At 43.2% G+C, this 25,962-nt stretch overlaps 2 protein-coding genes across 3 annotated transcripts in view; both read right to left on the reverse strand.

Annotated features, from left to right (window-relative positions):
- cluha (clustered mitochondria (cluA/CLU1) homolog a) overlaps positions 1 to 14,129 on the reverse strand; it is a 28,697-nt gene extending 14,568 nt beyond the window's left edge. The window contains 11 exon segments of the mRNA XM_056440928.1: positions 967 to 1,226; positions 2,402 to 2,836; positions 3,669 to 3,761; positions 3,845 to 3,992; positions 4,381 to 4,506; positions 5,219 to 5,394; positions 5,490 to 5,617; positions 5,728 to 5,871; positions 5,988 to 6,159; positions 7,072 to 7,265; positions 12,232 to 14,129. Coding sequence (XP_056296903.1) covers positions 967 to 1,226; positions 2,402 to 2,836; positions 3,669 to 3,761; positions 3,845 to 3,992; positions 4,381 to 4,506; positions 5,219 to 5,394; positions 5,490 to 5,617; positions 5,728 to 5,871; positions 5,988 to 6,159; positions 7,072 to 7,265; positions 12,232 to 12,358 — 2,003 coding nt within the window. The 5' untranslated portion in view covers positions 12,359 to 14,129.
- Positions 14,130 to 14,212: 83 nt separating this feature from the next.
- On the reverse strand, positions 14,213 to 25,542 carry ccdc92ba (coiled-coil domain containing 92Ba). 2 transcript variants are annotated; one of them, XM_056440944.1, is made up of 5 exons: positions 25,116 to 25,542; positions 24,842 to 24,933; positions 24,632 to 24,772; positions 19,086 to 19,133; positions 14,213 to 17,777 (listed from the first exon to the last, which is right to left on the reverse strand). In XM_056440944.1, exons 3-5 carry the CDS (start codon positions 24,762 to 24,764, stop codon positions 17,044 to 17,046), a joined length of 915 nt encoding a protein of 304 aa, XP_056296919.1. In that variant the 5' UTR covers positions 24,765 to 24,772; positions 24,842 to 24,933; positions 25,116 to 25,542; the 3' UTR covers positions 14,213 to 17,043. The 2 variants fall into 2 exon arrangements, with proteins under 2 accessions (XP_056296919.1, XP_056296918.1); XM_056440943.1 differs by lacking the exon at positions 24,842 to 24,933.
- Between the last annotated feature and the right edge of the window lie 420 nt (positions 25,543 to 25,962).

Below are 25,962 nucleotides of genomic sequence, written 5' to 3' on the forward strand. Positions count from 1 at the left end.
AGACAGTAATGAGACTATTAGACAGTATTAAGACTATTAGACAGTAATGAGACTATTAGACAGTAATAAGACTATTAGACAGTAATAAGACTAGTATGCAATAATAAGACTATGAGACAGTAATAAGACGATTAGACAGTAATGAGACTATTAGGCAGTAATAAGACTATTAGACAGTAATGAGACTATTAGACAGTAATAAGACTAGTATGCAATAATAAGACTATGAGACAGTAATAAGACGATTAGACAGTAATGAGACTATTAGGCAGTAATAAGACTATTAGACAGTAATGAGACTATTAGACAGTAATAAGACTATTAGACAGTAATAAGACTAGTATGCAATAATAAGACTATTAGACAGTAATAAGACTATTAGACAGTAATAAGACTAATATGCAATAATAAGACTATTAGACAGTAATAAGACTATTAGACAGTAATAAGACTATTCGGCAGTAATAGTATACACTTTTATTAATCCCCAAGGGGAAATTAGTTCTCTGCATTTAACCCATCCTTAGTTATTAAGGAGCAGTGGGCTGCAGTGATGCGCCCGGGAAGCAACTGGGGGTTCAGTGCCTTGCTCAAGGACACTTCGACTTGCAACTAATGGGGAGAACGGGGATCGAACCCACAACCTTGCGGTTGCAGGACGGCCCTCTTACCCCACTGAGCTACAGCCCCCAGTAATAAGACTATTTGGCAGTAATAAGACTATTAGGCTGTAGTCTACAGATTCAAAGAGTTTTCTCACATTTTTTTTTAACAGAAAATCTTAAATGTTATTCCTATTCATAAAAAAAAATGTAAACAACTATTCACAATTATAATTTATTATATATATTTTTTAAATAATTCTATATTTTTTCATTTGTTGCCCCTCTCCTGATATCAGGGGCAGCGTTATATTCCTCAGGGGCAGTTTTGCCCTTTGACCTTGTGTATGTTCGACGCAGCTACCTGTGCTCTACGAAGGCCTCGATGAGCTCTTGGCGTAGACACGCCAGGCGGTGGGGGTGCAGGCGGGGGAAGCCCTGGCGCTGGCTCTCCGGTGACAGCTCCTCGCTGTCCACGGGCAGGAAGTTGAGGTCGGGGGGGAAGGTGCGAAGGAGGTCCAGGATGTAGTGCCTGCCGTCGTTTCCGATGATGCCCTTGCACTCGACGGAGGAGCACAGCTCCACGCTCTCCTCCTTCTCGTTCAGCACGTTGTGCCTCTGGACCTAAAAATGGACATCCAGAAAAAGAAAGGAAAAACATCTGAATACACACAATGTCTCCGTGTTGTTTTATCGGCTTAATATGATCAGAAATACAGGCGGAGATAATATTCTCAATATTCTCTAAGCCACACGTCCATTTAGTCCCTTTTTAATATATCAGCTGTTTTTGGACATTAATATAAAAATGAATAAATAAATATCTAGATACAAATATATATATATGTATGAATTAAAAATAAATTTATTCTATACAAATAAATAAATATATGTATGAATTTTAACAAAATTAAAAAACATTTACAAATAAATAAATATATTCATATCCCAAAACAGCCAATATATTAAAAAGGGACTAATTGGACATGTGGCTTAGAGAACCAGACAGAGAACATTCAGAATATTATCACGTCCTGCATTTCTGGTATTTTTAAAATATCAGCTGTTTTAGGAAATGAATGAAGACAGAGTAGTAAGATATATATATATATATATATACAGGACTGTCTCAGAAAATTAGAATATTGTGATAAAGTTCTTTATTTTCTGTAATGCAATTAAAAAAACAAAAATGTCATGCATTCTGGATTCATTACAAATCAACTGAAATATTGCAAGCCTTTTATTCTTTTAATATTGCTGATTATGGCTTACAGCTTAAGAAAACTCAAATATCCTATTTCTAAATATTAGAATATCATGAAAAAGTATACTAGTAGGGTATTAAACAAATCACTTGAATCGTCTAATTAACTCAAACACCTGGAAACACATTTTCAAATGTTTGATTTTGTTTTGCTGTTATAAATCTTTTTTTACTTGGTCTGAGGAAATATTCAAATTTTATGAGATAGGATTTTAGAGTTTTCTTAAGCTGTAAGCCATAATCAGCAATATTAAAAGAATAAAAGGCTTGCAATATTTCAGTTGATTTGTAATGAATCCAGAATGCATGACATTTTTGTTTTTTTAATTGCATTACAGAAAATAAAGAACTTTATCACAATATTCTAATTTTCTGAGACAGTCCTGTATATATATATATAAAAATAAAAGGCTTCAGCTTCAGAGAAAACAATTACTAGTGGGATCAATAAGAACAATATCCCCAGACTTGTCATTTAAAACCTAAAGGTGTGTACTGTGTGTGAGTGAAAGGCCCTCGTCGTGTCACTGACCTTCAGCGGCCTGCTGGTCTTCTCCAGAAGCTCCAGGTATTTGCCGTGAGTCACGACCGTCTTCCCGAAGTCGATGGAGCCGTAGATGACGCTCTGCTCCTGCTCGCGCTCCAGGATCCCGGGGATGATGGACTGGGCGGTGATGCGGTACCCCCGGTAGTCCACCACCACCGTGCCCAGCGTGTACAGGCCCTCCACGTCCACGGCGCCGTACGCCCGCACGCCGTTCAGGTCGTTGGTGGGCGCGGCGTGGGCGGCGGCGTCCCCGCCCAGCTCGCGGTAGTGATCCCGCACGTCGAAGCCCAGGCTGAAGAAGATGTTGTTCCAGATGAACATCTGCATGCGCGTCTCCTCGCCGGGGTTGATGGCCATCACGTTCCCGTCGATGACGGCCATGGAGCCTCGAGTGGCCGCCGCCGCAAAGTCACTGTGCACCTGCAGATTACACATTAAGAACAGTTACACTCACTTCAGATTACACACAGTTACACATTCACTTCAGATTACACACAGTTACACACGCACTTCAGATTACACACAGTTACACATTCACACTTCAGATCTTTAACCGAGCGAGGCGGATGACTCCGGGTCATGTCGATCGTGTTTTATGTTTGTTATGGTCTATCAAGGGAGTGAAGAAGAAGAAGAGTGAGAAGAGAAAGAAGGAGAAGAAGAAGAAGAGTGAGAAGAAGAAGAGTGAGGAGAAGAAGAAGAGTGAAAGAAGGAGGAGAAGAAGAAGAGTGAGGAGAAGAAGAAGAAGAGTGAGGAGAAGAGAAAGAAGGAGGAGAAGAAGAAGAGTGAGGCGAAGAAGAGTGAGAAGAGAAAGAAGGAGAAGAAGAAGAAGAGTGAGAAGAGAAAGAAGGAGGAGAAGAAGAAGAGTGAGAAGAAGAAGAGTGAGAAGAAGAAGAGTGAGAAGAAGAAGAGTGAGAAGAGAAAGAAGGAGGAGAAGAAGAGTGAGAAGAAGAAGAAGAAGAGTGAGAAGAGAAAGAAGGAGAAGAAGAAGAGTGAGGAGAAGAAGAAGAAGAGTGAGGAGAAGAAGAGTGAGAAGAAGAAGAGTGAGAAGAGAAAGAAGAAGATTTTAATGAGCATCCATTAAAAAGCCTTTAAATCGTTATTTAATAAACATAACTATATATTATGTCTCATACGTAAAATTCTGCGTGTTTCGTCTTTTTTTAAACCCACAATGCTTTGCACTGCTCAGCGACTCTGATGACATCATGCGCACAGCGGTCACATGACTCAGAGGGCGTGGCGGCGGTACCTTGAAGATGGCGCGCTCCCTCAGGAGGCGCTCAGGGAGGTTCTTCCGGGGGAGTTCTCTGGTCGTCTGCAGCTCCTCGTTCCAATCTCTCGTCTGGAGGCAAAATAAAATAAAGTAAACAAACAAATAAAAACACTGACACTGGAGCGACCTCGTGTTCTTCGCCCGCGGCCCACCTGTCCCGGGATGTGCTCCTCGTAACCCAAGCGCGAGGTGTAGGCGTCCTCCGCTCGCACGCAGTCCATGGCGTGGTCCACCTGCGGCGCCGTCCAGCTGTACACCTGGAACGGTGTGGCTATCCTCTCAAACGGGTGTTTCTGAACCCTGCAGCAGCAAAAACAAAAACACAGTAAACATCACTTCAGGGTTCTCCTCCAACGTCATCGAAATATATGTTCCTGCATAAACAAAAATATGAACCGTATTTCGTGTAATTATTTTTGTCTCGTTGCGTTTTAAGACTTTGACCTCCTGGCCCGGTTCGACCGTAAAGACGGTTTTCACCTGGGTTGAATAAAGTTAATTAATGAATGAACTTTATAATGATTGCAGTAAAAGAAGCGCCACAAAGAGAGAGGAGTTAGGAAAGTAGAGACGACGAGGAGCGAGGAAAGAAGCCAGAAAACACGGATGTGACACGGCCAATGAGTAAAGAAACGTCGTGAAGCTAAAATAAGAGAATTTATTTATGTGTTTATTTATTTATTTATACCGCGTCTTTTGCAGGGCAGTGAAGTTCTTCTTGAAGGCGGGGCTGATCTGGCTCAACAGCTCCACCAGAGAATGGCTCAGGAAGCTGGGGTTGGCTGGCTTAGGGTTGAAGGTATAGGTCGTGGACCTGGAAACACACATTCACATGATTAGGATTATTATTATCCACAGAAAATGAATACAGCTTAAAAAAGCCTGAACAGGAAGTAGTTTTCCTGTTGGAGACAGTTTTTACTAACAGAAATAAACCCTTCTCCAAACCGAGGCATCTTTTCCCAATTCAATTGTTGGCATTCAAAACGAGGATCTGAAACTCCTCACGCCAAAAATCCACTTTGCGCGAGGAGGTTAAAGCTTTAAAATAATTTTAAAAAGTCAAGAGAGTTTGTTTCTGTTTATTTTAGTTATTGTTTATTTATTTTTCCTCATTTACAGTCTTTACACTGCTCAATTAATGCAAGTGGATATGCGTGTGTGAGTGGATGTATCTATAGATGTGAGAGAGTTGAAGGTCAGAGAAGGTGGCCAAAATATGATCTGTCACTACAAGCATTTCACAGCCAGTTGTTGATGTTGGGTTTTGGTTGCGTTTATAACTTTCTTTTCTGTTTGTCTATCAAATTGCCGTGTTGTTTATTTGTTTTGGGAAAGGGAGGGGAGAGGGGCTGTAATGTGTATCCTCACCATTTGACTGTGTGATATGTTATCCTTTCACTCCTTATTTGTGAGGTATATTGTACTTTAAGTCTTGTTTTGTAATTTCTACAAATAAATCACATATAAAAAAATAAAGCCAAGAGAGTCTACTGCAGTGAGAACGAGGAGCCGAAACAACATACGAGGTGGAACTGTTGACTGATTGGTTGAGGTAGAAGCCCCGCGTGGAGGCGGTGACGCTGACGTGGCGCTCCTCCATCGTCACCATGCACAGGTACATGAGGTCGCCGTGCATCTTCCGGTTGCCGGGCGGAGGGTTCCATCCGCTCATGGTCAGGACCTTCAGGCACTGCATGGGCTGGCGGAGGCGTAAACATTTTTTTTTAAAAATATATTCCTCAACAGTCTTATTTAGCAATAATTTCAGTCGCTTCTTCTTCTTCTTCTTCTCACTTTCCACTCCTTGTTGTGTGGCTGGAGGGGCAGCAGGGGGCGCTCTTTGCTGCCGGGCAGGATGTGCTCTGGAGGGGTGCAGTCGATCTGCTCCAGCTCGTTGCCCTTTTTCTTCCGCTTGCCGCTATCTGCAGCCACGTAAAGAAACAAATTTAAAAAACGAGATTGAATGCCGGCACGTTGCCGTTAAAATGCACGCTTAAAAAAATGTCCGTTCGTCATCTCCTCCACGCCATACCTCCCAGGTCGCCGTCGGTGAAGATGCTGAGGAAGGAGAGGGAGTTGCAGTCCACCCCGTTGTAGGCGTCCGAGGGGTCCAGGCTCTTCAGCAGGTCTCGGATGTGCCGCACGTGGATGCGAGCCTCGCGCACCGTGTACGGCTCTGGAGAGAGAGAGAGACCCAGAGGGCGTGCAAGGCGGTGAATTTGATGATGACGCAATCGCATATATTTATTTGTTCTCTCTGCACCACAGGAATAAGACGGACACGCCTCTGACCTTCCACCACCTTGAGCAGCGAGCCCTCCTGCAGGCCCTCGATGGACTTGAGCTCGGCGAAGTTGTCCAGCACGTTCCCGTCCAGCTGCAGCGAGAAGCAGGTGCGGTGGCAGGTGTCCTCCCGGTCCATCAGCACCTGGTGGATCTCCTGCACCATTTCCTGGGGAGATACCTGACGGAGGAGGAGGAGGATAAAGTAAAGCTTCCACCTTTCTTTGGCTCAGAGTCTAAAGTTTCTAGTTTGCTGGTGGAACCAGGTCATGTGATCCAGGAAGGAAAGCTTTAAGTACTAGATCCATGAGTTTTATAGATTATAAAGAAAGGATTTTACAACTACGGCATGTTTTCGAGGTTTTTATAGCGTTAATATAATAATAATAATGCATTGAAGTTATATCGCGCTTTTTAAGATACTCAAACACTTTACAAGTTACATTTTATACGCCGTAGTCACAGCTACAGGGAGCAACTCAGGGTTAAGTTTCTTGCTCAAGGACACTTAACGACTACTGCGGGGATTGAACCGCCAAACCCGATTGAAAGACAGACCTGCTAACCACTGACACACAGTTGCCTCGATATAATCCTGACAATCGGCAGGTAAATTGCAGAAATTGACACGTTTAGCGAACAAAGCATGTTTACCTTCGCATTGATTGTAAAATGCGAAGGTAAAAATTTTATTTATTTATTTGTATGCGTGTTACTCGCATAACTCAAAAAGTATTAAAACGAATCGCATGAAATTTGGTGGTATGATTGGTTAATATCCGGGGACCATTTGATTAGATTTTGGGATCGATCGGGTCAAAGGTCAAGGTCATGAAAAGGTCAAAATCTTCTTTTTACCATAGCGCGGTCAATTTGTATCCAATTGGCATGCAACTAATGCCAAAATGTTCATAATTCAATGCCCGATCCTGTGATATGCGAAGGTATGCGCTCTACCGAGTGCCCGTTCTAGTTATAAATATATTTGCTTTGACAAGTCCTTAAAATAAACGTGATTTCAGGTCAAACCAGAAGTCCCCCCCCCCCCTCCGTACGAACACCCGGGTGAATGATCCGGCTGTAAGGTTCTGACCTGCAGGTCGAAGGGCTCCGTTCCCGGCGCCTGGATCTTGACGGTGAAGCCCGTGTCCTGGATCACGATCACTTCCTGTTCGTTGGACTCGTCCTCGCCGTCCGCCTCGCTGCTCCCGTCCTGCTTCGAGTCCGCCTCCTCCGCGTGCCGGTGAGCGCCATCGCCGTTCACCATGGCTGTGTCTGCACTGTGCTCTGCAATGGAAGAGACGGAAAGGGGACGTTAACACCCCTCGGGGATAAACAGCTGGTCTCTACCAAATCTACGGTCGCCATCAGCATCAGAAATACACCGGGGCAAAACTGCACCAGAGAAATATAATTTTGCCCCTGAAAAAATGCCCCTATAATTTAGATAATTGAAAAGCTTTTTGTTTTATTGTTGTGTGTGTCCTATGCGTATCGCCTGTACTAGGTAGGTACACACAAAATATATATATATATAATTTTTTATTATAAAATAGAAAGAAATAAGTTATAATTGTTAATAGTTGTTTAAAAAATTTAATAATAATAAATGACCACAAATAAATAAGAATAACATTGTATATGATTGTCTAATATATGTATTCTGTTTGTTTTTTGTTTTTAAAAAAAATCTAAGAAAACACTTTGAATCTGTAACTACTGCCTAATGGTCTTATTGCCCAATCGTCTTATTATTGTGTAATAGTCTTATTATTGCCTAATAGTCTTATTATTGCCATTTTTATGACCATTGCTCATATACTGCAAGCCTAAATAAGTACATTTATTTTTTTTGAACAAAGGTTAAATGTTATTTCACAAGTTTCAAAAAGTACCCCCAATTTATTTTTAAATGCCCCTGGATTTCGGTCAGTGTGTAAAAAAATGCCCCCTAAAAAAACATGTAAACGTCCTCCCCTGGTTGCCATTCGTAAATAATCTGATAATCAACGCGGTTGTGCAATGTAAGCCATCTTGACAACAAGAGACCCGATACCTTATTAAGTATTAATAAACGGGGTGAGCCGAGATGAAAGAGCTCAGGTGCCTTCTAGCGCCGCGGTGTTATTTACTTAATAACACAAACTGCAGAAACAAGCACGATCGCGTCACTTATAAGACATCATCTGCACAAAAGAGACAAACTTAATGTGTCAAAAAAACAATCAGACAATAAGTAACCCGCCACTCTGTTCTGCTAATCTACAAGAGAAATGCCAAACTACTGAAATCAGCTCTGTTGCGACACAGAGTTCAACTCGCACGGCTCAATGTGGCAAATCCTAATACCTGAAAGTCAGCTGCCAACAGCTGACGAGCTGCAACAGCTGCTCCTATTGTTTGGTGGTCATTCAATCTCCTAAAAATGACAGTCTTTTTTTCCTGGTAATTCAATCAAATAATACGCTATATGAAATAGCCACAATGGTTTTTTTGTGCTTAGTGTTGTGCTGGTTAAAAATAAAAGTATTAAGGAGTATTTTCTCATTTAATTAAGAACTTTCGCGCAAAATAGTTTATATGTGCTTGTTATCTATTTACACTTTTTTTTTTTACGTAATAGCGCAACGAATCACGATATTGCAAACTGTAGTGCTGATTACAAATTTTAAAAAGTAAAAGGAGTATTTTCTCATTTAATTAAGAACTTTAGTGCAAAATAGTGTCTATAGTTTATATGTGCTTGTTATCCATTTAGACTTTTTTTAAAGTAATAATGTAAGGAATCACGATATTTAGGTTAAGGGTAGGTATAACTTGTGCTGATTTTTAATAAAAAGTACAGGAGTATTTTCTTATTTAATCAAGAACTTTAATGCAAAAATATGTATTTGTTTTTGTTTATATGGGCTTGTTACCCATTTATTCAATGTAATAGTGAGTCGCATCGAAAGACAATAGATCATTTTATTTAATACGTCTCTAATCAGGACTAAGTAACAGTTACGAGAATAAAAGTGATGCCTTCAAGGTGCATTCACAGGAGTATGAAAATGAGGCCTTCTGGTGCATTCACATGGGTATGTGAACGTCTCGCTGCCGGCGTGTCCTTGCTCACCGTCAAGGGTAAAGAGCGTCAGGGTGACTGGAGGGGAAGGGGGGCCGGCGAGAGGGAGGGGCGGGGCCTCATAAGTGGACCACGACCCGGGGTGGGAAGAAACACTGAAATGAGGAGCTGGGGGGGGGCATGCTCTGAATAACAAACACAACGGCTTGAGAACGAGGGCTCGCAGTGAAGCGGTGTGTATTCTCATGATTAGTTTCATTTTTGCCCTGAGCGTTTTAGAATTTAAGTAATCAACCTGCAATATTGATAACATGGACATACATTTTAAAAGTCAGATTGCTAAATAGTCCACACTGTTCCCCGAAAACCACCAAAATCAACACTACTTTGGGTGAAATAAAACAAGTTAAGTTGCCAGACAGCTAAACAACGAGCCGAAGCTCAGAGTAAAACTCATCACTACCAGCAACCCTGTTCACATATTTGATATAACTCCTTCATTAAACTACTTTAAATATGCCGACACACACTTGTCATATTTCAGCAAACTTTTTGAGATCATCTTTGGAGTTTAACTTGAACAAATTGTCTTTGTTATAATAAAAAAAAGGGGAAAAGTATAGCGATTAAAGTGTGTGTAATGAGGAAATAGAGTAGTTTAGAAATAGAGGTGAGAGTACAAAGTTCAGACTGATTAATAAAAGCCTGTGTGTTGCAAAACTGACAAGAAAGTTCAGTAAGAGTATAGCGAACGAGGAGAGAAGGAAACAACGAAGGAAACAACGAGCCTCTAGCGGGACGAATCACACGTCGGCTGTTAGGGGAGGAATTTGGAAATGCACCAACGTGTCCCGTTGAAGTGAGACGCAACGATTTAACGCGATCACAAACTCGACGTCGGACAGCTACCGGACCCAAAAGGTCGTGAGGTCAAGATAAAGAATCAATGAGACAAGGACAGAGATCAGATGAGGAGGCCGACAACCGGCGCAAAGTGTACCCTCTGCACCCGACCCACTTATCCTAACGTCTAATCCTTTGTCTGATTCTCTCTCTCTCTCTCTCTCTCTCTCTCTCCCTCCCTCTCCAACAACTAAATAGTAAACTTAGCCAGCTTTCTGTCCACATTGTGGCCCTTGACACGGGGACCCTGGCGGCAGTCATAGCAACACTAACCCGGCCCAGACGACCCTGAACACACCACAGAGCAAACCTCCTGGTGGACAGATAGTCCCCGAGTCACGCATCTGCACCGGGGATTTCCCCAAAAAGAAAACGCTGAATACAAGGTCTGTTTGAGATGTTATGAAACAAATGACTCAGTAAACACTTTGCAGAATAGTATTCCGACATGCAATCTTAGAGGTCTGCATTAAGTTGTTGTTTTAAGTCGTGAGAAGCTGAAAGCACCATTGCTAAATATGATGAATACGATTTAATTGACATGTGGATGAGTGAGGTAGACATCTAGCCTGGAGAGTGTGTGAGTAGTGATTCCTGAGATTAACCAGGTCACACGTAACCAGCATTAAGCCCCTTGAAACCCCCAACAGGGACCCTCGACCCCGGTCTGTCTGCCATGTGCTGCTCGTGTGTCCTGCAACTGTTACAACTCTGCACCATCGGTGTGGCGTTTGCTTTAGTCTTGGGACAAGTTGAGCCCATCACTGTCTCTCATGTGTTCACAGAGAGTCATAAAGTCAAGCTGCAGCGCATGATAATATTAAATTATGAATTATCTGTTTTTAAATCACTTTTGGCCATGCATGTCCCTAAAGCGCAAGATCTGGTTGCTCCAAGAGTAAACATAGGTTATTATACCGCAAGTAAAAGAAAAAAGCATATGTGACGTATTGCTTAAAGAATAACGTCATCAATGACTCGAGTATTTGGAGCACACGGTGCATTTATGAAGGGCTGAACGGATGGGGAACACATAGAGAAGTAAAAAAATCACCCAGCCAAATAACCAGAGGAATTAGAAATGCACCGAGGCTCAGCACCGACAGAGCGGCGAGGCTTCTCTCGCCGGTGTTTTTAAATGAATGACACCGGACAAGACGAGAGACGCTTCAAGGTCCCGCATGTGACACACACGCGCAGGACCAGACGTGTTGGTGCTCTGGAAGCATGTGCAACAATAACTTCACACTGCCCGACAGTCTCACTTTAAATCTTCCTCTAACCGACAAACAGTGTGCGGGCTGCTCCGCCGCCAACACCGCTTTTATATTGTTCGGTGCACTCACCTGCTTACGCGGCTGCTCGTGTATTATTAGCGTTAACCTTCCTTCTCACTGTGCATGCACCAGCATGACTTTTTTTCTTTCTCCAAAAGACAACCAACTTCCGCTTCCCGGTCGAGCCGGACTCCTCGATATAATCTCCCCCCCCGGTGGGGAGGGGGAGATTAAGAGTGTAACCACCGCACACAGGGCACCTCATCCAACCGGCATCTCTTTAAACTAGACATTTAAAAACTAGATGAAACGAGATAACGCATCCGTCACGCAGCTTGTGGGACACATACCCGTCACATAAAGAGACACCGTGTTTACGACACCCCCCCGCTCCGCGTGGAGTGAGCTGCTCCACTGAAGGTGACCTTCAGTTCATTCTTCTGACTAACCGTTACCGCACATGCGAGTCCGCACGAGCCGCTACACCGGCGCGTGAGCAAAGCTCGCGCTACTCAGGCGGTTAACGTTTAACCGGAAAGACAAAATAACACTGTCGGTACATTTGTTCCGTTTTTGGAGCACGAAGTGACGCGCCGGCTGCGACGTGAGCGGCTGTTTGCTACCTAGCTAGCCGGCTAGCCTTCCCTCTATCACGGGGGGGAGCTAGAGTTAGCTCACCGGCTCACCTGCCCGGGAGTTACCCGGGTTTACTTGCAGCGTCCCGGGTCAAATTGTGACTAAACGCTAATAGGACGTAGACATGTATCCGACCCTGTGAAGGTTGCTAGCTCGCCGATTAGCATGCATGAACTACAAGGTGGAGCATCTAAACTCCGAGAAGCTACCGAGGATTCATCCAGGTGATTAGCCGCTACGCAGACAGACAGCCGTACGTGCATATAAATAAACCACACTTGTATAAAACAGTTCGTCTTCACTGCATGTGCTCTATTGCGATGCGTGTCATCGGTGTGTTTAAAGATGACGTCTCGCTGCAGAGTCTCACCGCAGCCGCAGGGATCCTTCGCCCGCATGTTGCTGGTGTCGTCGGTGTCCTCGGCTCCATCATCCGCAAGATCAACCGGATTACAGTCGGGCACTGACGCCGGGATGTCATCCGTCTTGCTCACCATGATCGGCAGTCAGTGGCAATAACGAACAATCCCCCTGCAGCGTTACTTGATAGTGACGATGAGTCCGGAGAAGAAATAATATTGATATATCTTGCTTCTCGGGGCTCTTGCTCAGGCTAGCCGGCTACATGCGAAGGGTACAAGCTTGCAGAAACAAGTATACAGAGGGAAGGAAGGACAGTGCTGTACATGGTGCTGATCACACGTGGTTCTTGACCTCTTTGCCTTTGCGTCGCACTGCCCCACCCACTGAGCTACGGAAAGCCACGAGCGACAAAATATCTCAAATTCACGTTTGACTTTTTTTTTTTTTTTTTTTTTTGGAAAGTCAAGGATTTATCTTTTTGCACTGGAAGCCAACACAAGATAAATGGCTGAGTGGAAAGACAAAGTATTAAAATAATGTTACAGTTATTAAAACAGCAAATATAGATGTAATTGACATGACATGACCTTTTAATAGTTTGATGTCATGAGCTCCTGACAGTCACACTGGCTTTTAACTTCCAATCTGACCCAGTTCAGCTCAGTGTGGCCTGTGCACCACTACTAGCTGTCCATCTATGGCTGAATTACCCTAATTAGAAACTCTAGTTCCCCTATTAACCCCCCTTCGCCATGAACACTTTAAGGCTACGTCATTTAATACGTTAGTGATGCATAATCACACATGTTCAATAAACTAGTTCATATTAGTTGAGTCACAGCGGCCGGTTGCCTGATGGTAAACTAGACTTGTATATTACTTGTTCTACAGTGGGAGCAGTTTCTGCCAGACCTGATAAATAGCGCTCAGGCAACTTTCAACACTTCACCAGTGTCATAACGCAAGGTAGCAGGTTCGATATCCCCATTAGTTGCATGTCCAAGTGTCCTTGAGCAAGAACCCTCCAGTTGCTCCCCGGGCGCTTCACTGCAGCCCCACTGCACCGTAATAACATAAGGATGGGTTAAATGCAAAGAATAATGTATTTATTTCTTTAGCCAAAATCTTAATAAAACCCTAGATAGTAAAAATGACATTCTTTATAATCTCATTTGTAAATCCTCTTCCTCTCTCCTCCAGCACAATTCATTTGTCCTGATGGAAAGCTGCAGGACAAATTTCATAATAAAGTCACTTGTATTCGGCATGTGAAAGACAGAAACTATTAATTATATACAATAACATCGTTACTCATGTTTCAGAAGTTATACGTGTTAAGAGGACAAATATCTATTATCCACCTGAAAACAAATATTGATGTCCCTCCCCCTATTATTATATTATATCCATTTCTCTTTACATAACGGTCTCATTTTGGGTACGGCAGATGCTACATTTAAAAGAGTCATGTATATAAATATCTTGTTGAAATCCATAATTTAACAACGCTGTTTTTGTTATATACAGTGGGTACGGAAAGTATTCAGACCCCTTTACATTGTTCACTCTTTGTTTCATTGCAGCCATTTGCTAAAATCAAAAAAGTTCATTTGATTTCTCATTAATGTTCACTCAGCTCCCCATCTTGACAGAAAAAAACAGAAATGTAGACATTTTTGCAAATTTATTAAAAAAGAAAAACTTAAATATCACTTGGTCATAAGTATTCAGACCCTTTGCTCAGTATTGAGTACTTTCCGTACACTCTGTATATAATAATACACTTTTTTCCTGATATATCCAAGGGGTATAATAGACTTTGGTAACTATTCTTTTTAATCATCCAACAAAAAGGTATAAATTAATTTTAAAAACTGACACAAATGAGCCACTTCCAGGTGACTGAAAAGAAAAAAATTTAATTGATTTAATCAGCCGTCCATTTTTTTCTCTGCTCCTTTCAAAATCGGTTAATAATGAGACAAAACTACAATCCTTCATTTTATTCAAATTGTGTGTACAGTCGATCACGAGAGGAAGCTAACAGTTTATGCGGTAATCAGTCAACAGCTATACGCAACATCTCCACGTTGGTTATTGCTAGAGACCACGAAACATGTCAAAATAAAATAAACGCTTCATAAACATATATACACATACATTGTCCTCAAAGATGCAAAATAAACGGATTTGACCTGTGGACGAGAAGCTGTTGCTTTTCATCATTAATACGAGGATTAAGGTTATTATAAAAGTCGTCTATAAAGATGGAAGACATTCTCTGTGGGTGTGAGTTAATAATCTACTGCCTTATTATGTTGTGATATGATTTTGAGTGGAGAAAATAAAAACTAACCAAGTGGTAAAAGATGTACTCACTGAATTATTCATGAAAAGACATCTTTAAAAAAGGCACCCCACTAATCTGTGTTCATGTAGTGGTGGGCCTCTTTGGCTCAGTAGCATTTTCTCTCTGAAAGCAGATAATAAACAAGTCAACCGACTCTTTACAGCGAGTGTTTCGTGACACAACACCAACGCATAGATAGAACGTGAGCTGCGATGTTAACTCGAGTTTTAATCATTCGTCAAATGGAAAGCGATGAAGTCTTAAACAGTCTTTTTAGGATTCCTGCAGGAGGAATTAAACTTTTCAACCTGACGTTTTTTTTTTTACTTTCATCCCCGGCCGTCTGGTAAAACTCGAGGGAGAGCAGTGCACAGACGGGATAATGGTTTACCAGCTTAGAGGTGAATACAATTTGCATTTATGACGGGTTTAGTTGGTTTATATGATAATATGCCTGTCTGCTAAATGCTGCTTCGCGTGCAGCATCATTTGGACACGCCTCCTTTTAAACTGTAACGTAACAAATTAAATTAACAGAAACAATTCAGTTAAAAAATATTAAGCAAAACACATACAGAGCTCAATAATTACAAAATACAAAGATAAACAATCCTAAAATAATTTGTTGAAGAGTCCGTAAATCGTCCGTCACCTATTATTATTATTATTATTATATATAAATATATTGATATATTGCTTTATTCAGGATATACTGTTAAAATACAACGCTAAAACTTCTAGTCAGCGGCTGCAGAAGGCGGGAAAAAAACCTCACAGCGACCAATCACAATGAAGTCTTACAGGAAGGCTTTCGAAAGACACTGAAGCTCCGTTCGTTGACGTGGAAATCATCTGAATCCTAAATCACTCGAGGCGCCGCATCACATCCAGGAAACCTTTAGGATCACATCCTAAAACAGTCTCTTACAAAAGGGATTCTGAAACAAAAAGCACACAATACTTGAGTATTTTTGTCTTTCCACACTTTGTCCTGTGCACAATCTGCATTTCATCTCACACACACACACACACAGCTCCTCATGTTTCATAAGGCAGTAATTACAGCATTAAAATCTACTTTAAATCTTTTAAACTGCTCCTCCCCCCCCCTCGCCAAGTTGCTACTTGCTCCTCGCAACGCTAGGGGCCACTATGTGCATGTTTTGATGACACACACACACACACACACAACCAACGTTGTGGTGGAATTTGTGTGAAATGTAAACAAAATGCAACCAAATCAGTTGAAAACACACAAAAAACTCCAATCGTGTTGTTTTTCCTGCCGTGACTGAAAACACAACAACCTCCAACACGAGCCGGTTGACGTAGTGATCGCGTGTGTGTGTGTGTGTTTAGTACACAAAGCACACCTTAGTGAAACACTGGGTTCAGTGACTTGTTATCAGCCGTTTATAGGAAGGAGTGTGTGTCTCCTAGTGAACAGACAGGCTGTGACTGTGTTCAAAAATTCATTAATATTTTTTAATAATCTCATAATATTAGTTATTTATAAATTGCAATCACTTTGATATTGCCGTTGAAATATTAGCCGGAGTGATCGTTTCGAAACCGTTATTACAATTTTTAATAAAGAAACATTTTTAAATGGTTGTAGTTTCATATTTTTATGTTTTCCTAAAGTCTGTAGAATTCAACCCGTCTCTGCAGCAGCACACGATTTAACCTAAATGGTATTTTGACGTGAAAAAATGTCGCCTTAAACAAATATTCCTCCTATATTTCTGTGATTCGTCGCCCATATTTGAATATTTTGATACATTTTCATGAAATAGTTGCGCCCCAATAAAAGTGTAGTTACTAGATATAGTTTCACACATCAGAAACTAGTATTTCCTGAAGTTACGAGTCCAAATAAGTGATTTTAAAAAGGCCACCTGGCCAGTATTTACTGTAAAGGAAAGCAGCAAATTAAAAATTCCGATAAACCATACGACAATGGAGGTTATTGTTTCTTATTGGTTGTAGTATTCAGAGTTCAATAAGTCAGAGGAGGCCTCAAACAGATGTGCGTACCACTTCAGATATCCTCAGCTGTTTGGTCACATGGTTGATTTACGACCGGCTTTTGAAGCTCACAGTTGGTCGGGCGACACCTCGACTGGTGGTCCACCCAAAATGGTTCCGCCAAATGATAACAGAAGTTATCTCGGGGGGGGGGGGGGGGGGGGATCAGTCCGAGACCCAAAGGCTCATTTTTAATAGATCAGACCTTTGAAATAAATGCTCCGAAGCATATTGAGGGTAAACAGACAATTCATCCAACTTCATTTCCGACTGACGTAAAGTGAAAATGTTAAATTTATTTAAGGTTATATCAAAGTCCGTAATGTATAAAAGAAGTGTCGGCGATGAAGTGTAATATAATTAAATAGATAAAACCAGTCTCAATTCGGTAAGAGGTGCATGGCGACAGTCCGACGGTCACACTGCGGGTCGCAGTCGTCGCTATTCTGCCTTCGTCTGACCAGCAGGGGGCGCTGCTGCCGAGGACACCAGCCTGGCCTGCTCGCCCTGGGCCTTCGCGGGCCCCTCTCCACCTTCCTCATCCTCCTCCTCATCGAGGCCCGGCGGAGCCCGCCTCTGCTCCGGCACGGCGTGCCTGGAGCGAGCCCGGTGCCTCCGAGGGTGGAGGAAGAGCGCCGGGTCCGGCATCGCCGTGGGCTCCTCGGGGCCCGTCACCATCTCCACGGGCACGCACTCGCGGCCGCGCTCCGCCCTGGAGGACGCCCTGGCGCCCTTGCGCTTGGGTTTCACCGCGAGAGAGGAGGAGCAGGAGGAAGGGGAGGCTCCCGACGGCGACTGTTGGGAAAAGGAGTTCTGCAGGGCGCCGTACTGGGGCCCCTGACTGTTGTGGGCTCGGGCGAAGTGGCCCTGCCTCTGCTGCATCCGCTGGTGGTGCAGCTTCTGGCGGGCGGCGTGCAGCTGGAAGGAGAGGTACGCCGCCGCCTCCGTTTGTTTCTGCAGCTCCGTGTTGAGGATGGTGGAGCAGTGGCTGCGGCGTTTGAGCTCCTCCAGGAAGTGGCGCTCCTTCTCCTTGAGGTTGGCCCTCAGGGCTCCCACCAGAGAGCCCTTGAGGCTCAGCTCCTGACGAAGCTCCCCCAAGGAGTACTCCTGCTCGGCCAGGTAGCTCTCAGAGTCCCAACAGCGGTCCTCCAGGACCTCCTCTTCCTCCTGGGACTCTGGACCAGAAGGGAAAGAGTTAAAACTAAAGAGATAACGTGAAAGAATTAAAGAGTAATACCATGAGTAATACTATGAGTAATACCATAAGTAATACCTTAAGTAATACCATAAGTAATACTATAAATAATACCATAAGTAATATCATGAGTAATACTATAAGTAATACTATAAATAATACCATAAGTAATACCATGAGTAATACTATAAGCTCTGAATCCTGTATGTTGCACCTCTAAATCTACTTCTAGCGTAGCAGCGTTCTTCACATCACCTTCATCATCTTAATCATCATCACCATCCATTTCTCTCTTATCTTTGTATGATTTTCCTTCAGCGTCATATTTCATCTGTGATTTTCTCTTTTCTCTAATATCTCTTTACATTCTCTCTCTCTCTCTCTCTCCTCAGTCAGTCTCAGGTTTTCTGTCTCTTATCGCCACACCCCAAGTTGAGCTCATGTGCTAACTATAGACTACAGTACCTAATGTGATCTCCTCCTCCTCCTTCTCCTCTTCCTCTTCCTCCTCCTCCTCCTCGCCTTTTCCCCTTTAATCGCTCTCTCCTCGCTCCCTCTCTCCTCTTTCCTCGGCTCTCCATCTCTCTGGTTCTCAGTTAAGTCTTTGTCAGCGGACACCCCCCCCTGGGACCACGCGGGGGAAGCCGAGAGCAGGAGAAAAAAGAAAAAGAAAGGATGGATGGATAGATGGATGGATCAATGTGAGGACGGGAGGAGACGCAGAGGGCCGTGTAACGACGGATCAGAGGAGAGCTTCAACTGGAAGAAGAGACGGGGGTCCGATGGGTGAATAATGCAGCTAGACAAGACCACCCCACCCTTTGCCACACACACACACACACATCAGCTGTGAGCCAAATATGTGAAGGCATGTGGTCTCTGCAGCTGTGCTAGGTTCTGCCCGGCGATAGCCCCCCCCCCCCCACCATACAACTGCAACCACGTCGGGGAAAAAAACAAGGAAACATTTTGCAGCCGCGATCAGTTCCGTGTTAGAGAGAGAGAGAGAGAGAGGGATGTGTGGGTGAGAAGAGGGAGGAGAGGAGAAGGACAGCTGACAGGGATTCATCCCTGTGGGGGGATGGGAGGGTCGGGTCGGACAGACGGGTGCAGGAGTCGGGTTGTGTGTGTGTGTGTGTGTGTGTGGTGGCAAAGACAAACGAGCCCGAGGAGGTGTAAACATCTGTGGGCCTTCCCGTCTCCAGAGCTCATTCATGACGGAGGGGATGAAGAACAGAAGAGAAAAAAAAGGGATAGAAGGGATTTTAAATATATATTTTTAACATACCTATTTGGCTTTTTCCCAGAGGCTCCACCTCTAGATCACTCTTCAACTCTGAAAAACAGACGAGACAGAACCACAGGATGTTACAGATTATATATAAATATATTATGTAAACACATTGAATAATAGTGTTAGTTACAATAAAGACGCTCAAGTGTCTCATCAAAGACGGTGAACATGACAGATGCTCCACGCGGCTTCCAGCACATTTTCAAGGAGCTCGAAAATAATTCACGAAGCTAAATCTGAAACTTTACATCAAAGGACAACATTTCATGACAAGAGACGGACTGGAACCTCAGAAAGAAAGAGACGTATTAGCATTATTAGCATTACTCTTTTGAAATCAAGACTATAAACTGCAAACCAAACAAATAGAAAACCCTCAAAATGAGTCGAGTCAAATTCAAGACGCTCGGCGTAAAACGATGTAAGCGGAGCCGCATTCATCACAACAACAACAACAACAACAAAACGATGTAACTTTAACCCCAGACTCCAGCTCCACACATTCTGCAGACTGACGCAGCTCGTGTCGTTGACACCGCGCTCCTCTCCTGCGTTAGTGGACGCGTCCACGAAAAAACTATAATAATCAGACAGTCAGCAGCTCGCTGACCACGATGCTCGATTGGGCACAAAGAACCTTTCAAACCAGGGTTCTCTAAAGAACCATTTCCTTAAATATTAACTTCAAAGAACCTATAAAGGTGTCTCAAAGAACCTTAAAAAATGTTCTTTAAGGCACCATTTCTGGTTCCACGAAGACCTTTCAAACCAGGGTTCTTTAAAGAACCATTTCCTTAAATAGTTATTCAAAGAACCTGTAAAGAGGTCTCAAAGAACCTTAACAAAATGGTTATTTAATGCACCATGTCTGGTTCCACAAGGGACCTCTCAAACCAGGGTTCTTTGAGGAACCATTTCCTTAAATAGTTCCGCAAACAAGCTATAAAGGTGTTAGAAAGAACCTTAAAACATTGTTCTTTAAGGTACCATTTATGGTTCCACAAAGAGCCTTTCAAACAAGGTTTCTTTAAAGAACCATTTCCTTAAAGAGTTCTTCAAAGAACCTATAAAGGTGTTTTAAAGAACCTTAAAACGTTGTTCTTTAAGGCACCATTTCTTGTTCCACAAAGAGCCTTTCAAATCAGGGTTCTTTGAGGAACCATTTCCTTAAAGAGTTCTTCAAAGAACCTATAAAGGTGTTTTAAAGAACCTTAAAACATTGTTCTTTAAGACACCGTTTCTGGTTCCACAAAAAACCTTTCAAACCAGGGTTCTTTAAAGAACATGTCCTTAAAGAGTTCTTCAAAGAACCTATAAAGGTAACCTTCGAAAAATGGTTCTTTAAGGCCCCATTTCTGGTTCCTCAAAGAACCTTTTAAACCAGGGTTCTTTGAGGAACCATTTCCTTAAATAGTTCATCAAAGAACCTATAAAGGTGTTTTGAAGAAGCTTTAAGACAATGGTTCTTTAAGGCACCATATCTGGTTCCACAAAGAACCTTTCAAACCAGGTTTCTTTAAGGAACCATTTCCTTAAAGAGTTCTTCAAAGAACCTATAAATGTGTCTCAAAGAACCTTCACAAAATGGTTACTTAAGGCACCATATCTGGTTCCACAAAGAACCTTTCAAACCAGGGTTCTTTGAGGAATCATTTCCCAAATGGTTCTTCAGTAGAACCACAAAGCCTTTCAAAGAGCCATTAAAGAACCATAATGTGTGTGTGTGTGATGATGTCAGTGAGTTTCTCCCATTAACGTGATTAGGATCCATAATAACACATGAGATGATGGCCCATGTTCCGCCACTGGGTGTGTGACGTCTCCTCGTCTGTCAGAGGAAGACGCACCGGACTGGAATCTGGCGCTTATGTTCTTATCGGGGGGTCGGCGCGTCCCCGATGAAGATTAGATGTCGGCGTCGTGTCTGCGGCGGCGCCGCGGGGGGCGGACCCCCGCTCTCGTCTGGCCTGTCAATCATCCAGGGCGCCCCAACGCAAACACGCTCACATTTCTAGGCGTAGATTTGTCCTATTTAAAATTTGGGACGGTTCAATCCGCCACGGGGGAGGGGGGGGGTGGTAATCATCGATTCATGACCTTCGTTTTTAAAAAGGTAACGCTCTGATAACACGATGCGTTATTTGTAGTCTTTCCTGCTCCTCTTCCTCTCTCCTCCGTCACACCCTTTCTCTTCCCACTGCAGGACGTAGAACACGCCCAGCATGCAGCCGGCGTGAAGAGAGGAAGACGAGAGGAGGTGAGGAGGGTGGGAGACAGGATAGTGGGGGAGGAAGGGAGGAAGGAGGGATAGTGGGGAAGGAAGGGAGGAAGGACAGATAGTGGGGAAGGAAGGGAGGAAGGAGGGTGGAAGGGAGGGATAGTGGGGAAGGAAGGGAGGAAGGAGGGATAGTGAGGGAGGAAGGAGGGATAGTGAGGGAGGAAGGGAGGAGGGATAGTGAGGGAGGAAGGAGGGATAGTGAGGGAGGAAGGGAGGAAGGACGGATAGAAGAACTGCAGATAAGTATTGAACTGTCAAATGTGCACACAGAAAACTGAAGGAGCCACTTGGAACCGAAAATGGTTCTTCAGAGTGATGCCTTAGAAGAACCATTTCTGGTTCCTCAAGGGACCTTTACAACCAGGGTTCTTTAAAGAACCATTTCCCTAAAGATTTCTTCAAAGAACCTATAAAGGTGACTCAAACAGAAACATGGTTCTTCAGTAGGTGATGGTTCTTCGTAGAACCACAAAGCCTTTTAAAGAACCATTTAAGAACCATTATTGTTCTGTGTGTGGGGGACTTGAGAGGCCCTGTTTTCTAGTCGTCCTCCATCTCTAATGAACCTCGAGGAACTCCTCCTGGTTTCAGAGCTCAGCACGTCGCCCGGTGTGTGTGTGTGTGTGTGTGTGTGTGTGGTGTTCAGGCTCATCTCCTGCAGTCTCACGAGCGTCCAAGGTTGGGTTGTTTTTCCCTTTCATAACGAAAACGCATCTCAGAAGACACACCTAATGGATTTCTACACACACACACACACACAATGAAAACACATAGTATCAGAGGAAAAGACCCATTTAAAAAAACTAAAAAGCCCAGATTCAGCTCGTTGTTCAAGGAGAACAATAAAAGAGGTCAGCGGTACAAAGTCAGAGCTAATATGCAAATAAGTCCGCTCAACCTTGACGGATCGTTCCACGCTGATATCAGCAAAACGGCGAGCAGCATCTGGCGTCACGGTCTCCATCATCACCTCGTTTTAAACGCACGTGAACAATATTCAAGCGTGAGATTTGCTGCTTGCATTTTATCGATACTCTTTGTTTCTTTCCCCGTTATTTTATGAAATAACCAGAATATTCAATACTTTTCTAGCTTCTTCAGCAAAATACTCAACCACTAATGTGCAGAGAAGTTCTGAAGACTGAGTTGTTTATTAGAGTTGAGAGATTCAAAGCATGGAGTTGGTCCCTGTAGCGTATATATATATATATATATATATATATATATATATATGCGCTACAGGGACAAACTCAGAAAAATATATAAATAAATAAATACTAAAAATAAATAAATATATATATATATATATATATGCTACAGGGACCAACTTAGAAGAAAAAAATTATATATAAAAAAGAATATATATATTATTTTTGTTTGTTTGTTAATTCTATAAATTATGTCAAAACTACGTACGGAAACCAGCGTTCAGTTTTTAATCCATGACGTAATCTGAAATAAAAGAACTTAAAAAAAAACTGCTGCAGTTCTGTTATATTACATCCGGGTCGAAGTCTTTTATCGTTGGCCGCTGCTTTTTATTACATTTGGGACCATTTGTTCTCGTCTTGCATGGCGCCGTAAAGAAAGAAAAGTCTCTCCGTTTGATTCTACTGCCAAAACCTTTTTCATGGATCTTAAATCTGGCTTGAGGGCGCCGTTGGATTTAATAGACGATCAGCAGGAAAAGAGTAGATTATCTCTAGTGTGGTGTAATAATGCATCTGCATTTACACAGTAACCTCTGGGGGGGGGGGGGGGGGGGTAATGAAACGCTGCATTGTAGTTTGGATAGAAGAAAACAACAACTGCAGATTCATGACAAAGATGTTAGTGTCGATGAGTTCTGGAATCACTCAGTGGAGACTGGATTGTTTCATATTTATTGTTTGAATTATTTTTTATAAAAGACAACTATCGTCTTTCTGGAGGTTTTCTTGGAGCTGAAAGAGCTCATAAACATAACTCCTCCCCAAAATATATACATTGACAGCACGATAGGCTGCCCCTTTGCGTCAACAGCGGTGTTTTAGTCTCTACACACACACGATTGTGGGCGGAGCTACAAAGTGATGGGAGGGGGTTGGTTTCTACACAACTGCCCCGCCCCCCCCTTCCTCCATATCCGTTAACCACAATCCTGTTCTTATGGATTACTGGAGATATGGGATCTCCGGATTAACGTAAACATTGAATGCATCTCAGAGGATGCACAGTATTTGTGTAGGAAAATGACTGTGTGTGTGTGTGTGTGTGTGTAATATGTGGCTTATATACGTGCATGTGTGCATGTGTGTGTGTGTACTAACTCCCATATGGAGATTCTCCCCCACTCTGCAGTGACAAAGCTGCCCCCCCCCCACTCCCCTCCCCCCCACTGCCAGATTAAATATTCATAATCACTGATACTAAGAATAAGGACCGCCTCCAGGGAATTAATGAAATCAAATAAAGCATCCTCTCAATTATAGTAATACAAATGCGCGTGCACGCGTGTGTGTGTGTGTGTGTGTGTGTGCACATGTGTGTGTGATCAAGTGCACCGGCTCGCTCGCTTGATTAAATGGATTCACATCCATTACACCCGAAACAGGAAGTGATGCATTCTACAGGAATTGTAGCATGACATCACCGTGTAGGCATTGTATGGTATTGATTGATGGTACACACACACACATATGTATATATATATATATATATATATATATGAACAATGAGGTGTGTGTGTGTGTGTGGCGAATTTTAGGTTCTCTACCTGAGATGTGAAGGACAATAACTGCAGATTTAGAGTCACAGGAGGTGTTTACGTTCCTTTGAAAAATTAAATATTAATCATGTGATCCATCAAATGAGCTTCAGATCATTTGAATAATTTCATAAAGTCTAAAAAAATAAAATAAAAACTAGCATCTATCCTAAAATACATCAAGCCAGTAATTAAAAATCTCCCTGAGGGGTCCTCGCTTAAAAAAAAAGACCCCGAAGGATCGTTCACATAATATGAGCTCAATAGCGATGACATCATCACCGAATAAATAAATAAAAAGATGAAAAATATTATAAGGTATGTGGCTTCTCAAATCAGAGGATTTGATGATCATATATAAATATATATTTCATAAACTAAAGAAATAGAAAACACATCATCGTCAGATGTCCCCTCATGGGTGTAAATTTAAAAAGTTTCTTGGCTCCCTCATGCACACACACACACACACACACACACACACTCACACACACTCACACACACACTGTCCCTCACCCGAGCATCGCTGCTGCAGGGAGAGGATCTCCAGGTGGAGGCCGTGGAGTAACGTGAGCTGCTCCTGGCGGAGGAACACCACGCTCCTCTCCACGCCGCCGATCTGCAGAGACAGGCTGCTCTCATCCCCCATGGCCGAGTCTGGAGGGGCAGAGGAGAGGAAATGAGGATGGAAGGATGGAAGGATGGATGGAAGGATGGATGGTTTACCAGCAGCATCCACTACACTGTAAGATGAAGTTGGGAAAGGTTAAAGCTGCTAAATGGTCACTTCCCCATCCTGGGAACATTGCTTATGTCAGCTAGAGAGAGAGAGAGAGAGAGTGCAAGTTCTGAATTGAGGTCATGTGGTGGCTATCAATAAGGTATTAATGACCACAGAAATCAGCAGAAATGAGAGTAAACGTGCACTTCCGGTCAAGATGCATCAATATTTAAGCTTTTTCATTGGATCCTAATCCGATGCCAAAAGGGGTCCGCTTACCTTCTTAATGCGTGTTGGTGCCCAAATATGCTAAATATGATTCACAAGCTTTATAAATATAAAAACAAAACGTCCTCCGATCCGCGCGCGCGCGCATGCTCGGCCTCCAGGTGCTGCTCCAGATCCGCGTCGGTCGGCTGCGGAATTTACCCGAACGCGTCCGAGCCGGAGCGTTTAAAAAGTGCTTTTTCAGCTGCACGTGACGACGTTTTGATTAGAGGCCGACGGAGAAGAAGAAGAGGAAGAGGAGGAGGAAGAAGAAGAGGATGCTGGACGGCTGCGTACTAATGCGAAAAAGCTGCGCGGCGGCGGCGCTCCGGCACGAGCGCTCCTCGTCTTCCCGACAGCTGGCTGCATCGTTCGGAAGATGAGGCGTTCAAGTGCGTCGGGATATTAAAAGATTGTAAAAAAATAGTGCGCAGTCCATTTTCTCAACACGCGCGTGCACCGAGACGTGGAGCAGCTGTGCACTGAGGCTGAGGGGATGATGACAACAAGCCACAAGAGCCCGCGACAGAGTGGGCGGGACAGCTGATCGGAGGGCCCTCCTCTGATTGGCTGATCGATATCCTGAAGCCCACAAAGGAAAGCCCGGTACCAGACCCACCGGGGGGAGTAAAGACACTAAAAGTGTGACGTCAACGTGATTTTCCAGCTGTAAAAGTCAGATTGTTAATTTTTTTAATGCTACATTAAAGTGTTTTATCTCTGCATCATGGAGCCATATGGCTGCTTGTATAATGGTTCCCAACCAGCGGGCCGCGGACCTCCTCGGGACGTCTCAGGAGTTCTTTACTGAACTCACAGATTGCATATATATACAGGACTGTCTCAGAAAATTAGAATA

This window comes from Pseudoliparis swirei, chromosome 20, assembly GCF_029220125.1.
Source record: "Pseudoliparis swirei isolate HS2019 ecotype Mariana Trench chromosome 20, NWPU_hadal_v1, whole genome shotgun sequence".
NCBI classification, from domain to species: domain Eukaryota; kingdom Metazoa; phylum Chordata; class Actinopteri; order Perciformes; family Liparidae; genus Pseudoliparis; species Pseudoliparis swirei.